Source organism: Antechinus flavipes, chromosome 6 (genome assembly GCF_016432865.1).
Source record: "Antechinus flavipes isolate AdamAnt ecotype Samford, QLD, Australia chromosome 6, AdamAnt_v2, whole genome shotgun sequence".
NCBI classification, from domain to species: domain Eukaryota; kingdom Metazoa; phylum Chordata; class Mammalia; order Dasyuromorphia; family Dasyuridae; genus Antechinus; species Antechinus flavipes.
In genome coordinates this window covers 228,325,469-228,351,989 of record NC_067403.1, presented here as the reverse complement: position 1 = coordinate 228,351,989, position 26,521 = coordinate 228,325,469, and the positions used below count along the sequence as shown (strand labels likewise).

Here is a 26,521-nt window from a genome sequence, read left to right as displayed (position 1 = left end):
GAATCCTGTTTGGAAACAGACATTCAAATCGTGCAGGGAGCACCTGAGCCGAGCTTGAAGATGGATGGTCTGCCGTCCACAGAAAGGGACTCCTATCGCCCCGGTGCTGCTGGTCCTGGAGGTGTCACCCGCTGGTGACAAACAGCCGGGGAACTCCAGCTGGATCCCTGGACGAATTTTGAGTTCCAGCCCTAGACCTGTGTCCGTAGTCAAGGGATAGGACCCCAGACTTAGGGTCAAGTTATCTTTCAGATATTTCATCCACTGTTCAAATTCCTTAATCTCTCTCTGCCTCAGTTTCTATTTACAGTATTCTATTTCTAATTACATTTTCTATTTACGTACATACTCGCTGTATGGCTGTGTCAAAGGGAATAATATATAAAGGGATTTATAAATGTAAGTGCCTTAAAAATGCTTATGCGTAACCTTCCAGCTGGAAACAGTTTTCAGTTTCATCCTTTGGACCCCATTATCTTACAGATGAGGAGACTGAGGCTTGAAATTGCTTTATTCCTGTTGAAGTGACGAGTTGTCCTGGGGGAGGTCGGGTCTCTTGATTTCTGACTAATTCAAGGCTCTTTCCACTATTCCCATGAGGCCCAATTGTGATTCTGCCGAGGCTGTGAAACTGGGCACTCAGTCAACTTGTCAACTGACTGCTGCCTGATGTCCTTGAGCACTGGTCACGTTCCTTTGGCTGTTTGATGTTCTCAGGGTGCGTGGTTCTGACCCAGACTCTGCATTCTTGGGGCCGTGGTGATTCAGGGCGGTTCTCCCAGTGATACCCTCCCCCTCTCACTGGATTCTTGCCTCTTTGTCTCCCTTTTGGCTTCCTGAACAGAATAGAAAAAGGGAACGTTATTTTAAAGAAGCCGTAAGACAAATTGATCACCAGCCATTTTCCAAAAAATACGGGAGAAGGTCCTCTTCTCGCTGGTCACTGACTCACGTCCACTCGTGCTGACCTTGTCTCTTTGCCACTTTGTAGACCCTTCATGCTCCTCCCTCCACTGATGGAATGGATGCGCGTGGCCATCACCTACGCGGAACACCGTCGTAGCCTGACCGTGGACAGCGATGACATCCGGCAGACGGCCCGATTACTCCTCCCCGGCCTGGACTGCGAGCCCCGGCAGTTAAAGTACGTGAGATGTGCTCTGTCGGGGTGGGATGGGAGAGCCAAAATCCTATATCCTGTAAGGGCAGGGATGGTGGCCCAACCCGACAGGAAGCTTTTTGTGGGACAAGAGAAGCCAATTATTTTTGTTTGGGTTTTTTTCCCCCTTTGCTGTCCCAAACCATCCACTTTCCATCTCACAAAAATGTTGGGAGGGTAGGTGGTAAAGGCTATAAATTGTTTTGAACTTCTCTGAGAAAGTCCCCCATAAATACCCAGGAGTATTATTAGAGTCACTCATAAATCTCACTCAAGACTAGTTCCATGGCCATCCCCGACTCCCAAGGTTCCATGGTTGGCACGTGGAACAGGTGAGTCGGAATGGGACAGCTCAGTGGGAGATCCAACATCGTGGACATGGCAGAGGAATTCCAACTCTTTCCTCTGTGGCGAGCCCCCATAGCCTTCTCCTTTCCTTGAATAGAACCACGCTATCTGCTCTAAGTCCTAAGGCAGACAATTCTCCATCTCTGTAACTGGTCCCCCTTGTGCGTGGATGCAAAGGGGAAAAAAAGGAAGTAGTTCCTGCCCTCAAGAAGCTCACCTTCTGTCGATAGAAAGCAGCAAGTACCCAACGTGGGGGGACGAGTAGGGCTGATCTGAGCTGTAAGAAACTAGGAATTCTTAGGGACAGGAGAGAGGGAGAGTTACTGTGGAAAATGGAAAAACCACAACGGTTTCTAGACTTGTTCAGGATTTGAGGAGAGAAGATGGTGCTTCTCTTGGCAACGGGCAGGAGTCTCACATCCTCACACCCAGCCTAGCGTTTCCGGCCCTCGACTCGTCTGCTGAGTCCCAGGGGAGAGAATATGCTCTGGACATTCCAGTCCCACAAAGAGTCCCCATTAGTGCAGCTCTGTTTTTCTCCTGGACAGGCCTGAATGTTGCTTCAGTTCCTTTCGGAGACTCGACGCCAAAGCAGCCACCGAGAAGTTCAACCAAGATCTAGGTTTCCGGATGCTCAACTGTGGCAGGACGGATCTCATCAACCAAGCCATCGAGGCCTTGGGGCCCGACGGGGTGAACACCATGGATGACCAGGTAGAGATGAGGGAAATCCGGCAGAGTGTTCCAGAATGTTTACTGGAGAAAGGAAAGGAAGGGAGGAAAGAAGAAAGGAAAGGGAGGGAGGGAAGGAAAGAGGGAAGGAGTCTAAGCAATCACTTCATGAGAGTTCAAAAGAGGGTGATCTGGGAAGAAAAAGGATTTGAGCTGAACCTTGATGGATAAAAAGGGATTGTAGCTAATACAGGTATGGAGGAGGGGCTGAAAAAATAATGTATTTCTTGTTAATTTTTTTAAAACTAAGTATAAAATGAGAAAAAAAGTTTTGCCACATGTGTATTTCTAAATTGCCATATAGGTAGACTGTATTTAGCCAGAGAATGGGAGTGGGAGCAATGGCCTCCTGAGAGAAAGGAGGCAGTGAGCCAGAAAGGCCTGGGTTCGAATCCCGTTTCTGCTCTTAATTAGCCCTGCCAGATCATCTCTCCAGCTGGGTCTCCCATAGTCCTCCAGGACTAAAGTCGAGGATTCCCAGCCGATGGAATGCATACCTCCAGTGGGATTTAAGAAGCTTGTTTAGAGAACATGTTTTTCTTTATGCAAAATGAGTTATTCCAGCAGTTTTATCTCTTAAATGTATGTGCTTGGGAAACTCTAGAATTTATTTATTATGGAGGTTGGGGGTGGGCTGGGAAGGTTTAATTAAGTCCAGTCAAGGGTTCAGGGACCAGAAAGGGTTGGGGCCGCTGTGCTAGGCCCGTTGGAGAAACAGAGATCGGGTCAGAAGGTCGAGATGGAGTCATCAGAACCTCCCTCCCCAGCCCTGGGTCTGCTGAGGGAGACCCAGAGTCCATGAGGTTCTGACTGCCATCTCTGGGATCATCTCCGGAGTCGGACACGGTGACTGTCCTACTGATGGACTCTCTGACCCGTCCCTAGTTGGGCTCAGAAGTGTCCAGATTCCCGAACTTCAGGCCGCACGTCCTGCCCACTGTGCTATTTATTTAGTGTGCTCTAAATAGAACTTGATTTCAGTCCTCAAGGAGCCAGCCATCAAGCTGCACCTCTGAAAATCAGTCAGTAAACATTTATCGAGCATCTACTATGTGTCAGGTTCTGTACTAAGCGCTGAGGTCACAAAAAGAAGCAGAAAAGCAATACCTGCCCTGTAGGAGCTGGCGGTCGAATTGCAGCTTCGGGAGTTAGTTAACATTTATCAGGCACCTACTGTGTGCCGTGCAATACAAAACGTGGCGGACGGCAGTTTCGGCTGGCAGCGCAGCTGTGGTTCTGAGAAGGAAAGGGATTGGGGGGACCGGCAGATTTCCCCAGGTGTGGACGCTCTCTCTGTGCCTGTTCTGTTTACCTGGCGGCCTTTGGTAATCCTAGAGTGATCTGTGGGTAAACAGCCCATCTCCGCCATGATTAATTTCAGACTATTCATCTGTCTCCGGCATCCAGAGCGAGGGGTTTACGAGGCTGAGCTCTTGTCCGCACACACATCACTTAATAAATAACATTTTAAGGCTCCAGGAAAACGCTTTCTGGGGAAGTCACTGGGCGTTAACTCCTCCCCTGCTGGGCTCTTTGGGGGGAAGCTGGAAGCGTGCTCTATTTCTGGGGCGGCGGCGGTTAATGAGCTCTCTCCCCCACCACAGATCGCTCATCCGTGGGCTTTTCATCCGCCATTTATTTTAGTTCAGACCTACAGACTCGGGCTGTTGTAAGGAGGACCCTCAGTGGCTCCCCCTGCCCCAAATCAGTCATTTAAAGGCTGAAAAAGTGGAGGCGCGCTGAGGAACGCGGATAGGAGGTGGCCCTCGGGGAGTTACGTGCTTTCAGAGGAACGTTGTTGTGGAGAAACTGCCTTGAAAACTTTAAAACATGATTATTTTAAATCATCATTCTGTGCTCCAAGTGCACTCCATTCCATAGGAACCTCAGAGGCCGGTGGTCCGATCTCCACATTATACAGATGGGAAAACAAACTGAGGCCTGGATGGGGGAGCTAGTGTCAGACAGCCTGTAAGTGGCTGGAGCAGGATCTCCCCCACTTCCCCCCCCCCCCCGCTCCTTGTCCATACAGCGACTCTTCCTGGGGGGCCGCCCGGGTCGCACAACCCCCCGCACCCCTGCCCACGGCTGACTCTGTCTATTCAGGGGATGACCCCGCTGATGTACGCCTGTGCTGCCGGGGACGAGGCGATGGTCCAGATGCTGATAGACGCGGGAGCGAACTTGGACATCCCGGTAAGTGGCCTCCCAGCAGGGACAGGTGAGCCCACGGCTCCGAGAGAAGGCCGGGGGGGACAGAAATGTCGGGGTGCCGACGCCGGCCCAAGCGGAGTCCCAGCCGAGATCCGGCCCCACATCCCGGCCAGCAAGCCCGGCGCAGCTGCCCTCTGCTCCTGCCCGCCGCCATCCCCCCTTCCCGGTGTTCACAGAGCCGCCTGTTCTCCCCACCCCGCAGGTCCCGAGCAGTTCTCCCCGGTACCCGTCGGTCCACCCCGACAGCCGACACTGGACCTCCCTGACGTTCGCCGTGCTCCACGGACACATCTCGGTCGTTCAGGTGAGCCTCCTCAGCCCCGCGCGCTCCGCGCCATCAGGCTCCTCCCGCCACGGCCCCGGCAAAGAGCCGACCTGCGAGAAGGGCTGCCCACCCACGGCATCTTTTTCGGTCCCACGCCTCTAGAATAAGTCCCTTGGGAACGGGCGCACTACCAGCCCTTCCACACAGCCCGTCCAGTGCGCTGAGGGAATCGTATGGTTTGGAATTGTGACAGACTCTAGAAATGCTTCCATTCTACAAGCATTGAGCGCCTACTGTATGCCGAGTCACCACGCTGGGCATTAGTAGCACACATGAAGCCGTCCCTGCCCTTCCTCTGCACCCCGCCCCTCCCTCACCCCCCGGCAGAACCGGCTTGGATCTGAGCGACGTATCTGAGGTCCCCTGGCTCGTATCCGGGCACAGCCTCACTAGGCCGTCGGCTCTGGGACCGCAAGGGTTTTTAGCTTCTTCTCTGGGTTTGCAGCAGGCCGGGCAAAAATGGTGCTTGACCAACTGCACAGCACCGTGTGTTCGCTCTTTGTCTGTGCTGGCAGAGAGGCTGCCGAAGGCCCCTCGAGCAGTCCCAGAAGCCCCAGGCCTCCTTCCAGCCTCCAAATTAAGTCCGGGGCCCCACGGTTGTGTCAGGAAGGCGCAGCCACAGGGGGAGGGACGTGATGGCCAAGGGAGCTCTGGGTGCTTTTTTCTGGGCCCGCAGTCTCTCCCCACCAGGCTCAGTTCTCCTCTCCTTTGTCCGGCAGCTGCTGCTCGACGCCGGTGCCCACGTGGAGGGCTCCGCGGTAAACAGCGAGGAGGAAAGCTACGCAGAAACCCCCTTGCAGCTGGCCTCGGCAGCAGGTACTGCCCCCTCTGCCCGTTCTGGGGATCCCGACCCCCCAGAAGCCCTGCCAGCCCCACCGAGGCCCCCGGCGGCCCCCCCTGGCCCGGACTTGAAAGCCTTCCAGCGGGTTTGGAGTCTGCTCCCTGGCGTCCCTCTCTCCCCATCCATCAGTGGGTTTGTTCAAAGCTTGGCACCCAGACAAGACTAAACAGAGACACCGTGAGGGAATCCTTTCTCCCAAGGAGAGAGAAAAAGATCCCTGGCTCTCTTCCTCTCCATTCGTCTTCCCAGGGCGCTTCTTCACTTCACGCCTTGGGAAGTGTCACTGGGAGCCGTGCAAAATTGTCTATTTTCTTTCTTTTTTTGGTAAAGGGAGTAGTTGGATACCAGTCCCTATGACCTTCAGATTTGACCAGATGTCCCTTTGAAGCAGTTTTATTTCATTAGGATGATTCCTCTATCACTTCCCTAAACAGAACCCTCCCTCATCACAAAGAAATAACAGATAAAAATACAAATGCGCGTCTCGGCTGTGTCTGACAAAAGTGCTTCGTTTCAGCCTTGAAGGACGCCACTTTTCTGCCAAGAGGAGGGAAGGCTCGATTTTGCCTTCTTTCTCTTCCATTCTTATCTTCTTGAGGCAGTTAGGGACACACACAGAGTTCGAGACAAGATTTGAACTCGGCTCCTCCTGTCTGCTGCACCACCCTGTGCCTTTCTTTCATGTGAAGGTGGTCACGGTATAGATTGCTCCCTCTTTGCCCTGCTCAATCCACACGAGTCAGCCTCGGTTTCCCTGAATCATTCCTGTTTTGGTGCGCTCATTCTCCCCAGCATCCCGTGCCATCGTGGGTCAGCCATTCCCTGATCCGTCCCTTCCCTCTCCTGCCACTGGTTTGAGATCTTTTGATCTCCAAAGCCCTTGAGACATAGACCTATAACCTTCTGTTGCAGGGAACTACGAGCTGGTCAGTTTGTTGCTGAGCCGGGGAGCTGACCCTCTCCTGAGCACGCTAGAAGCCAACGGGATGGCCTCCTCCCTCCACGAGGACATGAATTGCTTCAGCCATTCCGCAGCCCACGGGCACAGGTACGTCCGGGGCCCCCTCCCCACCAGGGTCTCAGGCCACGGGCCAGAGAAGGAGCCTCTGCTGCAGACCGGGGGAGGCTGGAGAGAGAGAGAAGCCGGATCAGTTGTTAGAAGGGGGTCTGCTGCTTTCAGAGATACTCGGTCTGGGTGATCAGAGTGGAGCCACACTGCTATCCTAAACCCAGTCAGCCAGTGTAATAATCTACTCCGAGTCGGGACCAGGTAGAGCTAAAAACAGCAGGCTGTCACGTGTCACACATGGCGGTTCCTTTTGCCATCCATCCTGCCAACCTGACTCCTTGCCCGGCCCAAGAACAGGGCTCCTCTCTACAGAAAAGCTCCATTAAAAGTTTAAAATGTATTCTTTTTCCCATTAATAAATGCTTCTTCATTTACTGTTACATAAAACAGGGGAGGGAGAGTTAGACTCATTGGTCTCCATGATTCTTTCTAACTTGAAACCTATGATCCTTTTAGTCTTTAAATAATTCTCTTTTTCCCATTTGCTCTTTATTTTTCTGTCCTAACATAATTCATAAAACAATGTGCGATTAAAAAATAAACTAAAAGAAAAAATCAATCCACCATCTGCAACCAGAGAAAGAACTAAGGAGACTGAATGTAAATTAGCACATGCTATGTTCATTTCTTTTCTTTCTAAGTCTCCCATGGTTTTTTCCTTTTGCTCTGATTTTTCTTTCCCAACATAATTCATGGGACAATGTGTATGAAAAACAAATATACCAAAAAGTTCTGAATTTAGAACCGGAAGGGATGAGGAGAATCATGAGAGATGGTTGGAGGAAGTGTGGAGGTAATCTGAGGCAACCCCATCAGGTTACAGAAAAGGAAACAAAGGTCAAAACCAGAAATGACCGCCCCCCAGATTGTGCTGAGAATCAGAAGTGATAGGGATGGGGATCCGGGGCCGGAATCTGGCAGCAGAGAGGGGAAGGGGCGGGATGATCCCTCTCGAGAGCACAGGATCAGTTGGGGAAGGGGATGGAAGGAAGGAAGGAAGGAACAGGTTATCCTCATTACCTGTCCAAGAACACACACATTCGGTCCTTCCTGGTCCCATATGTGTAGGAATAGCTCCCACTGGTGGCCACTTGGAGGAATGGCCCTGCTCTGCCTGGACTTTCTCTGGAACTATTTATTTCTCTCTTGCCGGGTTCAGTTTCTTCATCTGTACAATGGGGGGTTCCACCGTTTGATCTCTGAGGTCCCTCCCAGCTCTCAGTCTCTGTGAGTGACTAGAAGATAAGGAATAATCAGAAGTATCTCTAAAGCAGAATAAGAGTTTCAGAGACGATAAAAAGAAAACCGTAATCGTTGCTTTTTTTGGGTGGGAACGGTGTAGGGGAAAGTCTAGAAGCTGGCCCTTCCCAAGCCCATGTGGAGTTTCAAGGCCCTCTGGACTTTAGACCGGGCCCAAGGCTGGGCAGAGTCCAGTAAGGCTTGTGTGCAGACTTTGATCGTCCCTAATAAACATCCACAGATTAATAGTTCAAATGCTGACTCTTTTAACCATTCATTCAACAAAGAATTATTTAAATACTAAAAGGATCGTGGGTTTCAAGCCAGAAAGAATCATGGAGATCAATGAGTCCAACTCTCGCTCCCCTGTTTTATGTAACAGTGAATGAAGAAGCATTTATTAAAGTTTTATTAATATCTGATAAACAGTGATAACTAAGGCAACATATACAGAATGGGCTGACATTTGAGGAAACTGAGGCACAGGGATACTGAGTATCACGCAATGATGGGATTTGAACTCAGGTTCTCCTGATTCCAAGTCCACTGTACTATCTACTACACCACACTACCTTTTGTACTGCATACAGTCAGTGAGGAGGATAAACTAGAGCTTAAAGCTCCCTTGGGGAGCTTTACAATGGAGCTAAGGTAAGACATGACCACAAAGACTGAAAATCCATGATGGAATGTGATATTTGGAGAAGCGGAGAGTAAGCGATCCTTTGTGATTGAGGATTATCTGGAGGAGATGACATTTATCTCGGCCCTAGAAAGTTATTGGTGTGTGTACACACATACACACACACACACACACACACACACACACTCTCTATTTATGATTTATTTTATATAGGGCGTTGAAAGTGGATCTTTTCAATTTCATGAGGAAACTCTGAACCACTGCAGGCCAGTAACTTACAGTCTTAGAAACTTGCTGGGAGATTATGTCCAGGCTCACACAGCCACAAGGTGTTAGAGAAGTAAAACCTGAACTCAAACCTTCCTGGTTCCAAAGCCAGCTTTCCACACACCAAACCATGCGCTCCCTCAGGATTTGCACACAGCTTGTATTTACCAATATAGTTTGCACGTCTTTACTCGCTGGTATATGAGTTACATTTCCCCGAGAGAGTATAAGCTTTGTGAGCACGGGGGCCGCCACTGTCATTTCCTCGGTGTTTAATGCTCGTTTGGATGGACGAATGGATTGATGGATAGGCGAGTGTTTAGATAGATGGATGAGTGGATAGACTATAAGTGGATGGATGGAGAGATGGATGGGTGAATATGATGAATAGATGATTGAGTGGGTAGATAAATGAATAGATGGATGGACAGATGGTTGGCTGGATGGACAGATGGGTAAAAAGATGAATAGATGGCTAGTTAGACAAATGGGTGAATAAGCAAGTGCATTCTGGGTTTTCTTATTTCTCTCCTTGCTTTCTCCATTCCTGTCCAACAGAAATGTCCTGAGAAAGCTCCTGACCCAGCCACAGCAGTCAAAGGCCGACGTCCTCTCCCTGGAGGAGATTTTGGCCGAGGGCGTGGAGGAGAGCGACACTTCCAGCCAGGGCAGTAGCAGCGAGGGCCAGATCCGGCTCTGCAGGACCAGGATGAAGGCTCTGCAGGAGGCCATGTACTACAGTGCAGAGCACGGCTACGTGGACATCACCATGGAGCTGAGGACCCTCGGTAAGCTCCCAAAGGCCGCTCCTTCCCCGCTCCTTCCTCAGAAAAGGCAGAAGGAAGTTGCATTTCTGCGTTTCCTCATCCCGTGCGCCGGGGAGGCGACTCGGTCGGCTCAGAGACAGTGCTTGTGCACAGAGCCTGTGGTGGGCTGGAAAGGTGACCCCTGTGTGAGCAGAAGAGTGGTGGACAGCAGGAAGTGACACGGCAGGCGCAGAGCCGGGAAGGCCTCGTGCTCCCCTGCTGTATGCGGCGGGAAGGCACAGGTAGCCCAGGTCCAGCGCTCCCTGCACAAGTCTTGCTCTCTTCCTATCAGGGCACATCTCACCTGGTCTCTAGGTCCAGCCCCCAGTTACAGAGCAGGGGCCTAATGAACGTTTGTTGGTTTACTGATGAAGGGCCCCAGCTCCTCTGCTGGCCAGCCACAAACAGAATGATGTCGATAAGAAGGCAAAGTGAGCAGAGAGAACCCTGCCTCCTTCTGTTGTCAGCAGTTTGACCGGATTGACCTCAGTTTGTCTATTAAATGGTCATAAAACTGACCCCACAGGAGCATGGTGGGGCTGACTGGCACCCCTAAGGCCCCCATCCCGGCCTCGCCGTGGCTGGGGAAACGAGATGTAATCTCCCTCTAATCGCCGAGAATATCATTAGTTTTCAGTCGTGAACTTTGCCGAGCAGCCTTCAATTACCCCGAGCTGGCTCCGCCACGCTCCCAGGAGCCCGTAAACAGTAATTATGCTCTATCTGCAGCTCCCAAACATCCCAGCAGTCTGCCCGGGAGGAGAGCATTCGGGGACGGGCCGAGCGGGCTGGTGGGGGGGGGCGGGGGGGCGGCCCCCAGCCTGGAGAGCATGAGCTCGCCCGGCCGATGGATCTGTGGGGACGCGACGGGGCCCCCGTGACCGGCCGTCGAGGCGCAGGGCTGGCTTCCCAGGCTCCCACCGTAGCCATTCTTCCCACTTGGAACCCGAGCTCGACCTCCTGCCTTGTCAGCGGAGGGCCATAAGAGTGAATTAAAGCTTTCATTACGGGCTAGGGCCGAGCTGTGATGGGACAGAGCTCACGCAGCTCGGGCAGGGGAAGCCACTGTTGGTGCAAGCTGCACGGGGGAGCACGGGCTGGGAAGGGCCCGGGGCCTGCCCGACTGCCACCAGCTAAGCCACCTGTGGCTTGGGGCCTCCGTTTCCCCAACTGTAAAATGAGGGGAATGAGCTACGAGACCTCTCGTGTCCCTCCCAGTTCCAGAGCTATGATCCTAGGATCTCTCTGGCTCAGATTCCCCATCTATGAGGTGAGGGGGGGTGATCTGCATGACTTCTGAGGTCTTCTCAAACAATCAAGGGCTTGGGAGGGCTTGGGAGCAGGATAGTATGGCCCAGGCCTGCGATTTCCTTTCTGTGGAAGTGTAGAAACCTGAGGCAGACGGGCAGCTCGTCTCCCACTCGGAGCCTGGGGAGGAGTGCGGGGCCCAGGGCAGTGATCGGCAGGGAGCGAGCCCCCATAAGCCCTCAGGGGCTGCCCAGCACTCTGCAGCTTGTGACAAGGGCCACGATTGCCCTCGTTTCACAGAGGAGGAAACTGAGGCGGCTGCTAATTCCCCACAGGTGTCCCCTGGAAGCTCCACGTCTGGATCGAGTGTCTGAGGACGTCCTTCTCTCAGTCTCGATACTCTGTGGTCCAGAGTCTGTTGAGGGAGTTTAGCACCATCAAAGAGGAAGACTACAACGAGGAGCTGGTGACCGAAGGCCTCCAGCTCATGTTTGACATCCTCAAGACCAGCAAAGTGAGTGGCCCCGCTCCCCTCCCCCCAGAGACCACCCAGGTTCCCCGACCCATCCCCCAACACCCTCGGAGGCGTGGGAGTGTTTGCTCTGAGCCGGGGCCAAAAGCGCAGCTCGTGGAGGGGCCGGCTTCCCGGAGACCAAGGGCCACCCCCGCCCCCTGCAGCCGCCCCGCGGTGGGGAGCCTAACCCGGGCCTGTCTGTGCCTCCACCCAATACAGAACGACTCCATCATCCAGCAGCTGGCCAGCGTCTTCACCCACTGCTACGGCAGCAGCCCCATCCCCAGCATCCCGGAGATCAGGAAGACCCTGCCGGCCCGCCTAGGTAACCCAGCCCCCCGGCCTTGCACACCGCCCTCCTCCCCCCGACCCCTCCCTCCTCTCTCCGTTTCCTCCTTTTCCTTTTCTCAGACTGGCTCTGAAGCCTGTCCAAGCTCACCTCGGCTCTCTAGGTGGCTCTGTCTGTCCGTCTGGCCCTCCGCCATCCCTTTCCCCTTTGGCCTTCAGTCTTTCCCAGATCGCGGCTTTTCCAGCGAGTCCCGGCCTCTCATGATGTGGCTTCAGTGTTTGGCCTTCCAGGAAACAGCCCAAGCTCACTTCTTTAAGCACTGACTGGGTTCATCTCCTTGCTGTCCAAGGGGCTCTGAGAAGTCACCCCATGATCCACAAATTTCCACCTCTAATCTCTCCCAGGTTCCCAGAGTCAGCCCTCAAGAAGTATAGGGCGGCAAGTGTCCTGGGAAGGCTATAGGATGGAGGGGAGGGTGACCTGCCTCACGGGATGGTCACAAGGATTCGAGCAGCAAGATTTAGGGGCCACCTAGTCCAGTCCCATCATTATACAGATGGGGAAACTGAGGTGCAAGAGAATAAAAGGGACCTACGGGGATACCTAGTTTAATCTTATTTTACAGATGGAGAAATTGAGATTTAAGAGGCTAAAGAGACCTCAGAGCCCATTTAGTGTAATATTTTACAGAGGGAGAAACTGAGGTGCAAGAGGCTAAACGGGACCTTAGGAACCATGTACTCTAATATCATTTTACAGATGGGGAAACTGGCCCGGAGAGGTTTAAGTAGCTTGCCTCGTGTCCAGTATACCCTGGCTGCTTCTCCTCAGATTCAAGCAAGTAACTCACACTTGTTTGAATGATACTTATATTGCCGAAAGGCAGTGGACATGAGCCCAAGTTCCAATCTCGTTACAGACCTTTCCTAGCTTATTACTTTGGGCTCGTCCTAAGGGCATTGGGACAACGGCAAGAGCCGGGTGTTCCAGCGGGAAGAAGCTGAGGGCTGGAGCGACTCCTTTTAAATTCTGCCCAGTGGCTGGTTCTTCCTGCTCGGGTTGTTTGGTTTCCCCCCATAGCCCTTCCCCAGCATATGCTACTTTACAACAGAGTATACAGTCATGGAGGGAAGGGATGATTCCCTTCTTGCCTTCGTATTCCCAGCACACAGTAGGATTTTGTGACTCACAGATGTCGAGCTGGAAGGAACTGTAGGGGCCACATCCAGCCCCCACTATTTTACAGTTAAGGAAACTGAGGTACAGTTTGATGGTGCTACCAAAGGGCCGAGTCTTCATTAATGAACATGTGTCTTCAGAAGTGGCTTCATGGGATGGCCATGGTCACGGTCCCATTACTGAGGATAGTTTGGAGGACCATAGAGGTCAAATAGCCTTGCCCTCTGGGGACTGAACTAAGGAAGGGATTTTCGCAGAGGCACCCAGACAGGGAGGAGCAGAGCCAAGATTGGCACCGGGTCTGATCCCAGATCGGGGCTCTGCCCACAGCACCACACTGCCTCCCACTCCTTCTGGGGCTGCCGATCCTGAGCCTCTCTTCTTCCTTTGCCTTTTCTCCCTCAGATCCTCATTTTCTGAACAACAAGGAGATGTCAGACGTGACCTTTCTGGTGGAAGGGAAGCTGTTTTACGCACACAAAGTCCTGCTGGTGACTGCTTCCAACAGGTGAGTGACTCCTGCCTCGTGTGATTCCCCTAACGAATTAGATGAGTTAGAAAAGCGAAAGAATGAGAAATATTACTCCGTGTTCATACTGTGTTAATACCCAATAGAAAAAGCCCCAGAACCTGGGCAGAGGGCTGGTAAGATTGAAATCGCTCCGGCCCTTTGGAACTGAAAATTGAATTAAAAAAAAAAAGTTTCTAGCCTAGGTTCCCCACTCACCCCAAATTCTGCAGGAAAATGTTTAATGTTTAATGATTTAGTAGATCTAGAAAGGAACAGAAATCCTTTCAATACGTAGACCTCTTAGTGAGAGCCCCAGAGGGAAGGTGATCTTGCATGTTGGCGCTTTTCTTATTAGAAAACGGCAATCTTTGGGAATGGAGGCGCTGACTTTCTGCCCGAGGGAGGCCAGGGTACTCCCACAAAGGGATGGCTCTAGCCTCCTGGAACCACTGGCTCAGTGTAGGGCAGAACATCAACACCGCCATCATGGGGATTAATTTGGAAGGTTTTTCTGAAATGATTAAAAGAGATCTTGCCAGAGTGAGCAGGAAAGTAAGCGGAGAAGTCATCAGGGGACCTTGATGTGTAACGAGCGGGACACGATAGGGGAGCCTCTCAGAAACCGGATTTTGTCTCGCCTGCCTCAGGTTCAAGACCCTGATGACCAATAAGTCCGAGCAAGATGGCGACAGCAGTAAGACCATCGAAATCAGCGACATGAAGTATAACATTTTCAAGGTGAGCTCAAGACCCGGGCTGGCTTTGGAGGGAAATGATACTGCTGACCCAGGAGCCAGGAAGGCAGTTTTTTCCTAGGCCACCTAGTACCAGTGCAAGTGTAGACCACCTTTGCTTCTTAATGACCCTTGTGGCCTTAAGTTAATTTAGTTCATAGTGTGTGGATCTGGAGCTGAGAGAGACCTCAGAGTCAGCTAGTCCAACCCCTTCATTTACAGAGAGGTGACTTGGAATCACAGTTTTAAATCAAGGACAGTCCCTTCCCCTCATTCAGAGACAAAGATCCTGAAGCACAGAAAGATTCTGTGAATCAATGCCCAAGATCACACATCTCTATAATACTTTGTGTACAAAGTGCTTTTCCTTCCAGTATCCTCATGATTGATGCTCCCATTTTACAGAGGAGGAAAACAGAATAGAACACTAGCAGAGTCTTGGTCAAGGTCACATGACTAGTTGAGATTAGACTCACGATTGGAACCCAAGTTTCTAGCCTGTGCTTGCCACACTAAGGCAGGCTCTCTGCTAAACAGGATGTTCCCGGTGTAACCTGATGACATTTTTATTGGGGTTCCTGGAAGTGATGGGGCCGGGAGGAGTGGTAGGGCTACGGTGACTCCAGGGTGGGACAGGGCCAGTGCCACAGAGGAGGAAACGGCCTCGTTCAAGATCCTATTCCACAAGCAAGCAGGGGGCGAATATGGGCCCAAATCAGAATACTCCCCTTCCAGATGGTACCCCCGATTGCAGTGTGGGCACCTCTCCCAGGGCCCTTTCTCCCTCTCTAGCCAGCTCTTCCCAGCACAGATCCCAAGCGTCAGAGCCGGAGACCTGGCATTTATTCATTTGGAATGACCGAAAGCCAGCCTAGTGTCTCTCTGGAAGATTCAGACTGGCTTTCTGTCAACTTTCCCATTCTTAAGTGAATTCAGGGAAGTTTTTTTTCTTTAGAAGGAGGGGACAGAGGAACATGTCAAAGTGGCCCCATCCAGGTTTCTGTCCTGACTTATAAATCAGGAAGGAAAGTGACAGCGAGAGAGGGTGCCAGACTAGCTCTCCCTCGGCCCCGGAGGGCTGAGGCTCTCAAGGCTTTGCTCCTCCCCCACCGCCACCCCATTGGGCCCCCTTTGCCAAAGGGCTGCCCTGAGGCTAACCTGTGGCCCAGGCTCTCCTGGGAGGTCCCCAGCCTGTGGAGTCCCAGCTCCAACAACAGACCACGTGAACCTGTCCCAGCCCTTGCCAGAAGGGCCCCTGCCCATCAAAGCCCAGCTCATCTGGTCTTCCCCTCCCTCCCCCCTCTTTCTTTGTGCTTCCATCCTCTCTTTGTTGTGTTATTCTAACCTTCTTCGTCCATCCCTCTCCTCCTGTTTGGGGAAGGGAGGGGGTGGGAGAAAGGCTCATCTGGACAGGAAGCTGGAGGTTGGTAGAAATAGGATCCTGTGTTTGGATTTGAGGAGGGAGCAGCCTTTTCGCCCTCGATTTTGAGGGAGCCGGCCCACTAGGGGAGACCTAGACAAGCCCCGTGGCGGCCCCCCGGCCTCCCTTCCCCCAGGGACTGCGTTTCTTTCCCTCCTAGACCCTCTGGTGCCTCTAAGAGCCCCAGAGGCACCACCTTAATGGAGAGAAGCTTGGCCAAAGCTTTCTGTTTACCCGCTCCTGCTAGTTGCCAGCCGGTTGCTGGGTCTGTTTCCTTAGTGGAGCGTGAGGGATTTTTTCCCCCCTTCTCTCTAACTGAGCAGTTCTGTGTAAGCTGGGCCCCAGCCTCCGCAATGGAGCAAATTGAATCTTTGGCAGAACAAACCCCCCGTGGCCTCCCCTTCCCCGCTGCCGCTCTGTCAAGGAACCCCAGAGAGCCACCCACGGGGGCCGGACCCCCTCCTGAACTTCTCCTCCCCATCCTTTGAACCTCTGCCACTTGGAAAGGGTTCTCCCTCCCTGCCAGGTTTATCTCAGGCCGCGAGGCCAAATTTGGTCTGGAGCCCCTCCTCCTTGGCTTCTGCTCCCAGGGAGCTAAAACCAGCACAAGCTTGTCTCTGGAGGCTGGGAGGAATGGGGTGTGACTGGGGGCCCCCGGCTCATCAGCCGGCTGGGCCTCTGGAACCGCAACCTGAGACTTGGGGGGCAATAGGAGAGAGGCTCCCATTTCCTGAACTTGCATCAAAGGCCTCTCTCTCTACCCTGATCAGGCTATTTGGACAAACCTTTATAAATCAGAGCTCAAGGGAGAAGGGAAAGCTTTCTTGCCCGACCCCCTCATCCTATAGGCGAGGGCCAAAAGGAAAGGTGCCCAAAGTCACACATCAGTAGGAAGGGCCCCCAACTGCACGTCCTGCCCATTTTCCATCTGCCTCGAAAGCCTCTGGGTTTTCGCCTGCTTTTCTCCTGACTATTCTTAATCTGCGAGACCTGGGGAGGAAGCCCCGACAAAGCGGAGGAGCTGGAGGGAGGGATCCGGTCAAGGGCAGCCGGAGAGCAAAAGCCGCTCTTTGTGCTTCCTGCAGCTCATGTGTCGGGCTATGGTGCGAGGATCACAAGGCTTCATGCTTCAGGGGTCTGGGAGGATGGCCTTCACCAACCTCCCTATTTTATAGATGAGGGAACCGAACCCTGGAGAGATTAAGTGATTTGCTCAACCAGGTAGCAAGCAGCCAAGTCTGCAATTTGAATCCGGACATCTGGAGAGTCTGCTGGTAGAAAAGAGCATTAATACCCCCTAAAAAAGGCAGGAAGAAGTTCAGAAGGGCGGTTCAGTCCATGTGGGTCTCTTTTTGTTTGTTTTTTGTTTTTTTAAGAAGAGACAGAGTGCTGAATTTGGAATCCCAGAGTCTGTCCCATCTCCTCCACCTAGGTGACCTAAAAATCACAATTCTCCAAGTCTCGGTGTCCTCATTTATAAAAAGAAAGCTTGATATTGAAGTTCTTGCCTGTGACCCCAGGATAATCCCTATGTGAACACCAAATCTAGCTCCTTCCCGGTCACCCCCAAAGCTCAGGTGGGACCGGCCTTCACGGTGCACCTCCCTCTGTTTCAGCTGATGATGCAGTATCTCTACTACGGAGGAACCGAGTCCATGGAAATCCCCACCGCTGACATCCTCGAGGTGAGCGTCCTCCCGTTGTCCCCCCAGTGGTGGGGGGAGAGGCAGCTTGTTCCCGCCTCCTGGTCCCTTCCAGGGAATGAGCTCACCATTAGAGCCGGGTTTCCTGCAGTTCTTTGGGAATTCCCACAGCCTGTTTTAAAAAAAAATCCCAGAAAAGCACCTTGTGGGATGGGAGGAGCAGGAGTGCCTCAGGCCCTCGGGAGATCCCCCCAGCTCAGCTCTTGGGAGTGGAGGGGGAGGGCTAGACAGGAAAGGAACCCCCTTCTCGCCTTAGAAGCATCAGCCAAAGAGAAGGGGATTCTGGGGAACTCCACCACGGTCCCGTCGAGCCGCTCATACAACAGCGTCAGCAGCTCCCCTCCCCAGGGATCCGATCTCAAGCCTGAGACCCTCCTGACCCCCGAGCAGGGTCCAGGACAGGAAGCCCCGACCCTCGCCGTAGCTCCAGGACCCCACGGACTCTTGGGGAGACGGGGCCAATGAGGAAGGCCGGCCGCCATTTCTGGGGCGAATCGGGCTGCTCCAGGGAACGGGCCTGACCTCTGCCCCCCTCTGCCCCCACAGCTGCTGTCGGCCGCCAGCTTGTTCCAGCTCGACGCCCTGCAGAGACACTGTGAGATCATGTGCTCGCAGACCATCAGCATGGAGAGCTCCGTGAACATCTACAAGTACGCCAAGGTACGGGAGAGGCTCCGGCCTTTCCGCCATCACCCCGTTCGTGAAGATCTGGCGGCAGCAGCAGCTGTGCCCAGCTGTAAGATGGGGAGGGGGAGAGGGGGCTGCAGAGCGGGGCCCCCCCTCCTCGTTGTCCCCGGGAGCCTCAGTCACAAGTGGCGGCCCCTGGCGTGCCCAAACACCCCGCTCCGCCTTCTCCCCCCGGGCCCTCCTTCCATGGCGGGGCCGGGGATCCCAAGGCAGCCCCTCCACCCCCCGGCGCTTTTCCCATGGGGCAGACTCAGTTGGGACCTGGACGCAGTGACTCGTGGATCCGCCCTCCTCCTCCTCCCGGGGCTGACAGGGGAGGATGGGAGGGGGAGTGTTACAGGGGAGTCAAAAAGACTTGCGTTGTAGCCCCTCCCCAGAGAGTGTGCTGTGGGATTCTGGGAGAGCCGTCCACATCTGGGAAATGGGGCAATAATCCTCCTCCCCTCAGAGAGCCGGGGAACCCAGTGCTTTGCAAACCTTCGGGATGAACTTTGGTTCTCTGGCTCTGTAGGATAGTGGCCTGGCTCGGTCCGGCCCTGAGCGCGCAGTCCGGCTGAGGCAGAATCAGAAGCCTTAAAACAACACCCGGAAATGTAGTGCTTTGTTCGGGGGGGTGATGGAGGCCAAAAACCCAACTTGGAGGCGGCACCCCTGACTGAGTGAGCCGCCCCGCCCCCGAGGAGCTATTTCTGCTAGAAAAGCGCAGGTTGTAGAAGCCGGGAACCCCCGAGAGGGCCGGTGCCAGCCTAGGGCCAGTGCCAGCGCAGGACTTGTGCCAGCCTAGGGCCACCGCTGTCCGGGGCCGCGCCCAGGGCTGCACCGCGCTCTCCCCGGGCCCCCCGGTCTCACCCGTGGCCGTTCTCCCCCCCAGATCCACAACGCGCCCGAGCTGGCTCTGTTCTGCGAGGGCTTCTTCCTGAAGCACATGAAGGCCCTGCTGGAGCAGGACTCGTTCCGGCAGCTCATCTACGGCCGCAGCAGCAAAGTGCAGGGACTGGACCCCTTACAGGACCTCCAGAACACGCTGGCCGAGCGCGTGCACTCGGTGTACATCACCTCCCGGGTGTGAGCGGGCCCCGGCCCGGGGCCGCCCGCTGCCGGCCAGCCCTCCCACAGCGGGAGGGGAAACGGCTTGGCTTCTGCGCAGCTGGGGGCACCGAGGGCAGCCGCCGGCCATCCTGTCGTGGGGGAGACCCGTCCCTCGGCACCGAGAACTCTCCATGGGGAAGGAAAGGGCTGTGGCAAGGGCTGGCCAGGATGGCGCCGGCCTCGTGGGCTCCGTGGGCATCCGTGGCCCCAGAGGAGTCGTGTCTCTCTCTGGCAGAGCTTGGCCGGCTCCCCGTCTCGCCGCTCGTGTACATCTCTCTGTCCCTGCCCATCTCCGCCTGCGCCGGGCTCAGTGTGCCCCCCAGGTGGGCACTCGCTCAAGCTGAAAGGGCTGATGCTCTTCCGCCCCAAAGGTCCCTCCTGCCGCTCTGCCCTGTGCCCCCTTTGCAGGTAGCGGCCATCTTCCTTTGGGCCGCCTCTCCCCCTCAGTTCTGTGGATTCACCCGCGGCAGGACGAGGGTGGGCAGGGGGATGGGGAGCCGGCTTTCCTGAGTGCAATGGCAGGGCTCCCCCGTCCCCCGCCTTCCCCCGCCCCTGCCCCCGAGGGGGCTGCCCGTGCTCCGGCGCGAGTCTGCGGTTGCCCTCTGGCTGGGGACGGTGGGGGGAGAGGTCGGGGACAGAGACGGGCCCTCGGGACGGGGTGGGGACGGCCGGTTTTTAGTTGGAAGGGAAAGGATCGTAAGTGGAGGAAGGTGGGAGGTGAGAGGGCAGCAAGAGGGAGCTCACAGCTCCTTCAGAGGCCAGGGGCGGGGGGAGAGTCCGGGTACGGGCCGGGGCTGGAGCAGAGCGTCACCTGGCGGGTCCCAGACCAAGGCCATGGCCCCGGCTCGGGCCGGAAGGAGCTTGTCTTTTGTCTCAGGAAAGGGGAAAGGAAGGGCGAGGACCCCACGTTCTGGGGTGGTTCACATCCAATAGTTGGCAGGAAGGAGTAAGAGCGAATGAGAAAGGAGGGGAGGCTGCAATATTTCATCCCACGGCCGCGCTCCCCGGGCCCCCAGACTCGGCACGCTCTGAGAGAGCCAGGCCGGCTGAACTGGGCGCGGATGGGCCGGAGCGAGGGGGGGGGCCGCCCGGGCTTCCTTGGGGCTCTAACAATTTATTTATTCACCCACAGCCACGCGTGGGCTTTTGGGGAGGGAGTGGCCCTGCCCCTGGGCAGCCTGGGGAAAAGCCCAGAATGGCTTGGAATACTGGAAAATATTTTCAAATTGCTGCTTCGGCAAGATGTACAAAGGTATAGGCTCTATTTTATTGCTGTAATATTGTATATGTTAACTGTACATTAATTCCTGTTGTCATTTATTGTAAATGTATCGGGGTTTTATTAACAATAAACACTTGTTAACAAGCAGTCTGTGTGCTGGTCTGCGGGAGGAGCCGGGGACCATGGGGCCAGAGGGCCGGGCGGGCCCTCCCTGAAGCCTTTAGCTGGGACGGGGACAAAGTAGGCCTTGGTGTCCGGGCCGGGAGGACGCAGGACGGCCCCTGGGCAGAGGCCGCCGGGAGCCACTGGAAAGGACTCGAGTTTGGAATGACCTTGCCCACGTTCCCCAATAAAGCGAGGGGACTGAATGATCACCTGTCTGTACTAAACCCCCCTAAGTCAAAGCGCTGTTTCCCTATCGGTAAAACAGCAACCCTGGAGTCGTCTCAGGGGCAGCCGTGCCCTGATCACAAGCAATTATAAAAATAAATATAAATACGTTTCTATTAGGTTTGGGCCTGGGCGGGCAAAGCCCTTTCTAAGGCCGAGGGGAGGATTTTATCAATCTCGGAACAGGTCGGGGAAGCAGGGAGGGAGGAGTTATGGGTTTGCTTTTTGTTTCCTCCTTGGACCTACAGTTCAACGGTGTTGGGAGCTCCAGGAGATCAGCGCCTGCTTTGCTAACTTAAACTCTTACAGAAACCCCACCCACCCCCCACAGAACCCGAGTCAGTTAGGATGGAGCAGGAGCAGAATCTGAGCCCCTGATTTAGACCCGCCCTCCACAGGTAGGATGGTTACCTTTGAACAGAAAAGAGAACGGGCTAGCCTATCGTCCAGCTTACTCTCTGCTCTCCTCCCTCTGAAAAAGAAGGAAGAAAAAAGCCTCTTGCAACGATCTCATATAAATGTCGGCTATGATTTCCTGGGATCGGGGCACGTCTATCCCTGAGCAGACTTCCAGGTAAGGTCAAAAAGGAAGCAAGGGACACGTAGTGGCAAGAAGACAACCGGAAACGAGATCTCGGTTTGAGCTCGGGAGAAACATTTCATCCGGGGACCTCAGTTTTCCTTATCTGTAAAATGAGCATCGGAATATTCTTACTGCTTACTGGTTGCTCTGAGAAAAGTGCTCTGTAGACCTTAAGGAGGTGTTTGTCCGCCCCAAAAGAGAATGTGAGCTGCTCACAGGGACTCTTGGGAGAGCAGGGACTGCTGAGGGTTTTTCTTAGCTCCTAGCTCGGAACCTGACAGTTCCTACTTAGTGCTTGTTAAATGTATATTATTATATGTGTGTGTGTGTGTGTGTGTGTGTTCTTTTAAAATGTAAATTATAATTTTTATTTTTTAAACCTAGAACTTTATATATTAATTAAATTTGTATACACACACACACACACACACACACACACACACACACACGGAAGTTAGCTATTACTGTGATCTCTAAGGTTCCTCTAACTTTAATATTATTTTCTGTAAAGGCTCCAAACCCCAAGTTTTAGTATTGTGACATCTAGACCTGGAAGGAACTTCAGAAGTTATCTAGCCCATTTGACAGATAGGGAAACTGAGGTGGGGGTTGCTGAGGTCACAGAGTGAGATTTTGGATCCAACCTTCTTTCCCAGCAGGAGATGGGGAAGGCAGGGGGACAGTGGTACACCCCATGCCTGGGATGCTTTATTTATTCTTGGACCAGCCTTTACTAATGTTTATGTCAGTGACACTCCACCTCCCCGATCCCTCCCGCCATCTTGGCGTGGGATATCTGGGAGCCGGCGCCCACGGGTTCAGACCCGCAGGGGATTTTGTCTCTGGGACAGAGTGAGGGAATGATGGGCTGGAGCTGCGGATTCAAATCCCGCTCCCAACACTTCCAAACTAGGATGTTAAAACTCCTCTAATCAGCTACTGTACCTTCTTATGAATGGGGATAGTAATGGCGCTTAGCTACCGGCTCGGTTTGTGAACCTTAAAGCACAGAACAAATGTTGGCTGTTATCACTAGCCTGTAGAGTCCGTTCTCTCCCCGCTACCTGTTTGTGTTTTACACACGAGATCTCCCCAGGTAGCAAAGAGCAGAGGGAATATTTGCACCCTGGTCCAGGCTGTAAATCCGGGCCCCCTCCCACCAGACTGGTCACTCGGGGCCAAAGTCGGTCAGTGGCCCAGCGGAGACATGGTGGGCTATGGGCCCAGGAGTTGGCCATGAGGCTCCTGGGAGGGCCTGGACTTGCCTCGGGGGGTGACTGCCTTCCTCCCCTTCACCCCTGCCACCGGCCTCTTCCTGCCCAAGCTGGACCAGGTCTTGGGGCCAGAACTGGGTTGGGGGGGGAGAGAAAGGGAAGGGAAGGAAACCCTCCAACGTGAGGTCAAGTCGCCCTCTGGGGGCCAGAGAGATGCTGGGCAGACTCAGAGATCCCGGCCTGAGCCCGGATGGAATTAAACCCTGCTGGGTGTGCGGTCCTGGTTCAAACCAGCCTTTGGCCCATACAAGCTGTGGGGCTGGAACACTCAACTCACAATTACCAGCAAAAGCTGTAAGCCAGTGGTTAATAACTAGCCTGTCCTAGATACCAGGGACAGAGGCAAAGGCAGGAGACTTCAGTCTTGGAGAAGGAAGTCACTGATACCTGCATGAACCTGCAGGCCACGGAAGGCACACTGAGACCCCCCGCAAGAAAGTCAGTTCCCCCCTCTGAGTTCCCTCTAGAAGCTCATCTGAGCCGATCATAGCCCCCGTCATCTACTTATCTGAATTTATTTCAGACACCCCCCACTCCCATCTCCTCGCATATAAGGGAGGCTTATTAACCAATGTTAATTGAATTTATTTGTTGAATTAAATCTTCATTCCTATATATGGGAATGAGGAGTGTTTGTTGGGGGTGAGAAGGAACCAACTCCACTTCAGCCTTCACTCAGGTGTCAAAATGTCCCGGGTCCTGTGTTCAAAGCACAGGACAATGTCATTCATTCCTGCTTTCCAATAAACCTCAATAGCTCCCTGTCACTGCCAGCATCAAACAAAATTCTCCGGGCTTTAAAGCTCTTCGAAATCTAGCCTCTTTCTGCTTCACTTTATTCTCTCTCTTCAATGTCAGCTGGACCCCCGTGGAGGGAGCCCTTAGGCCCAGGGAAGGCTGTGACCTTCCAGGTGCCTGCAATAACAGCAAGAATGTGCAACCATCATTGGCTAAGAAATAGATTAGTGGATCAGTGGAAAAGGCTAGGCTCACAAGACAGAATAGTCAATTATAGCAATCTAGTGTTTGACAAACCCAAAGCCCCTAACTTCTGGGAAAAGAATTCATTATTTGATAAAAACTGCTGGGATAATTGGAAATTAGTATGGCAGAAATTAGGCATGGACCCACACTTAACACCATATACCAAGATAAGATCAAAATGGGTCTATGACCTAGGCATAAAGAACGAGACTATAAATAAATGAGAGGAACATAGAATAGTTTATCTCTCAGACTTGTGGAGGAGAAAGAGATTTGTGACTTAAGATGAACTAGAGACCATTACTGATCACAAAATAGAAAATTTTGATTACATCAAATTAAAAAGCCTTTGTACAAATAAAACTAATGCAAACAAGATTAGAAGGGAAGCAACATTCGGTTCTGCAAATATGTATTGTATCCAGGATATACTGCAACATATTTAACATATATAGGACTGCTTGCCATCTTGGGGGGGGGGGTGGAGGGAGGGAGGGGAAAAACAAAACATAAGCGAGTGCAAGGGATAATGTTGTAAAAAATTACCCTGGCATGGATTCTGTCAATACAAAGTTATTATTAAATAAAATAAAATTTAAATTAAAAAAAAAAAAAGAAGGGAAGCAACAAACTGGGAAAACATCTTCACAGTTAAAGGTTCTGATAAAGGCCTCATTTCCAAAATATATAGAGAACTGACTCAAATTTATAAGAAATCAAGCCATTCTCCAATTGATAAATGGTCAAAGGATATGAACAGACAATTTTCAGAGGATGAAATTGAAACTATTATCACTCATATGAAAGTGTTCCAAATCATTATTGATCAGAGAAATGCAAATTAAGACAACTCTGAGATACCACTACACACCTGTCAGATTGGCTAAGATGACAGGAAAAAATAATGATGAATGTTGGAGGGGATGCGGGAAACCTGGGACACTGATGCATTGTTGGTGGAGTTGTGAACGAATCCAACCATTCTGGAGAGCAATCTGGAATTATGCCCCAAAAATTATCAAATTGTGCATCCCCTTTGATCCAGCAGTGCTACTACTGGGCTTATATCCCAAAGAGATACTAAAGAAAGGAAAGAGACCTGTATGTGCCAAAATGTTTGTAGCAGCCCTGTTTGTAGTGGCTAGAAACTGGAAACTGAATGGATGCCCATCAATTGGAGAATGGCTGGGTAAATTGTGGTATATGAATGTTATGGATTATTATTGTTCTGTAAGAAATGACCAGCAGGATGAATACAGAGAGGACTGGCGAGACTTACATGAACTGATGCTAAGTGAAATGAGCAGAACCAGGAGATCATTATACACTTCGACAACGATATTGTATGAGGACATATTTTGAGGGAAGTGGATTTCTTTGACAAAGAGACCTGAGTTTCAACTGATAAATGATGGACAGAAGCAGCTACACCCAAAGAAGGAACACTGGGAAACGAATGTGAACTATCTGCATTTTTGTTTTTCTTCCCGGGTTATTTATACCTTCTGAATCCAGTTCTCCCTAAGCAACAAGAGAACTGTTCAGTTCTGCAAACATATATTGTATCTAGGATATACTGCAACATATCCAACATATATAGGACTGCTTGCCATCTAGGGGAGGGGGTGGAGGGAGGGAGGGGGAAAATTGGAACAGAAATGAGTGCAAGGGATAATGTTGTAAAAAAAATTACCCTGGCATGGGGTCTGTCAATATAATTATTATTAAATAAAAATTAAAAAAAAAAAAAAAAGAATGTGCGACCATCAACCAGGAAAACCTTGCTTCTTCCCAATGGGTCAGTGATCCAAGGCAATCCCAATGGACTTTGGACAGAAATCGCCCTCTGCATCCAGAAAAAGAGCTAAGGAGACTGAATGTAAGTCAGCTCGTTCCATGTTCACGTCTTTTTTTTGTTTGTTTTTTTCCTCTCCCAGGATTTTTCCCTTTTGCTCTGATTTTTCTCTCCCAACATGATTCATAAAGTAATGTTTATTAAAAAAAAAAAAAAAAAAGACTTTACAGGGGATTAAGGAGTGTCGGCTGTTAGGAAAAAGAACGCTGTGTTTGGGGTTCAAATCCTTGTCTGTCCGCCATCACTTGTGTGACTGGGGAAATGCTGGTCCTGATACATGGGCAGGATGCTTGTATGGTTTTGTGGTTCTCTCCCATTCTAAGACCCAGATAATAATAATAATAATAAAATAATAATGATGGTTTTCAGAATTGGAAGGATATTAAGGTTCTAGGTGTCTAGTTCAAAGTCCCAGGGAGGGTAAGGGAGAAGAGCTGCAATTTAAAGCCCTGCGGTCAGCCTTTCCCTCCCCCCCCCCCATTCTGGATCCCCCACTTTCCCACAGTTTGGCTCCGGCTGCTGATGTTGAAGCTTGGGATGAAATCTATTGGGAATATTCGGGTCCCTCTCCACCTGCACCATAATGCAGCCTTTCCCCCATGAGCACCTGAGAAGGGCAGGGGAAGACGTCCTATTGACTCAGTAATACAAATCAGAGGCTTGGAAATTAGAGGATGTCCAGAGTCACTCCGGATCCCCTTTGCCATCGCCTGGGCCCAGGGGTCCCCGGGGCTGGGTATGTCAGACACAGGTGGAGAAGGGATCTGGGGGACTCCGCTCTGCCGACCTCAGAATCCTCAAAGATGGCGGGGACCGGGCCCCTACTCGGGCCACAAAGGTGGCGCACCCCGGGGCCCTACTTGGGCCACAAAGGTGGCGGGGACCGGGCCCCTACTCGGGCCACAAAGGTGGCGCGGACCGGGCCCCTACTCGGGCCACAAAGGTGGCGCACCCCGGGGCCCTACTTGGGCCACAAAGGTGGCGGGGACCGGGCCCTACTCGGGCCACAAAGGTGGCGGGGACCGGGCCCTACTCGGGCCACAAAGGTGGCGGGGACCGGGCCCTACTCGGGCCACAAAGGTGGCGGGGACCGGGCCCTACTCGGGCCACAAAGATGGCGCGGACCGGGCCCCTACCTCGGGCCACAAAGGTGGCGCGGACCGGGCCCCTACTCGGGCCACAAAGGTGGCGCAGAC

General features: G+C 52.7%; 1 protein-coding gene across 1 annotated transcript in view; it reads left to right on the top strand.

Annotated features, from left to right (window-relative positions):
- The window catches only part of ABTB2 (ankyrin repeat and BTB domain containing 2), a 181,985-nt gene extending 161,599 nt beyond the window's left edge, over positions 1-20,386 (top strand). The window contains exons 4-17 of the mRNA XM_051966283.1: positions 992-1,144; positions 2,056-2,221; positions 4,346-4,435; positions 4,656-4,757; positions 5,498-5,594; positions 6,532-6,667; positions 9,396-9,625; positions 11,227-11,405; positions 11,625-11,730; positions 13,279-13,381; positions 14,032-14,122; positions 17,155-17,223; positions 17,788-17,901; positions 18,800-20,386. Coding sequence (XP_051822243.1) covers positions 992-1,144; positions 2,056-2,221; positions 4,346-4,435; positions 4,656-4,757; positions 5,498-5,594; positions 6,532-6,667; positions 9,396-9,625; positions 11,227-11,405; positions 11,625-11,730; positions 13,279-13,381; positions 14,032-14,122; positions 17,155-17,223; positions 17,788-17,901; positions 18,800-18,997 — 1,834 coding nt within the window. The 3' untranslated portion in view covers positions 18,998-20,386. The remainder of the gene's footprint in view (positions 1-991; positions 1,145-2,055; positions 2,222-4,345; positions 4,436-4,655; positions 4,758-5,497; positions 5,595-6,531; positions 6,668-9,395; positions 9,626-11,226; positions 11,406-11,624; positions 11,731-13,278; positions 13,382-14,031; positions 14,123-17,154; positions 17,224-17,787; positions 17,902-18,799) is intronic.
- The last annotated feature ends 6,135 nt before the right edge of the window (positions 20,387-26,521 follow it).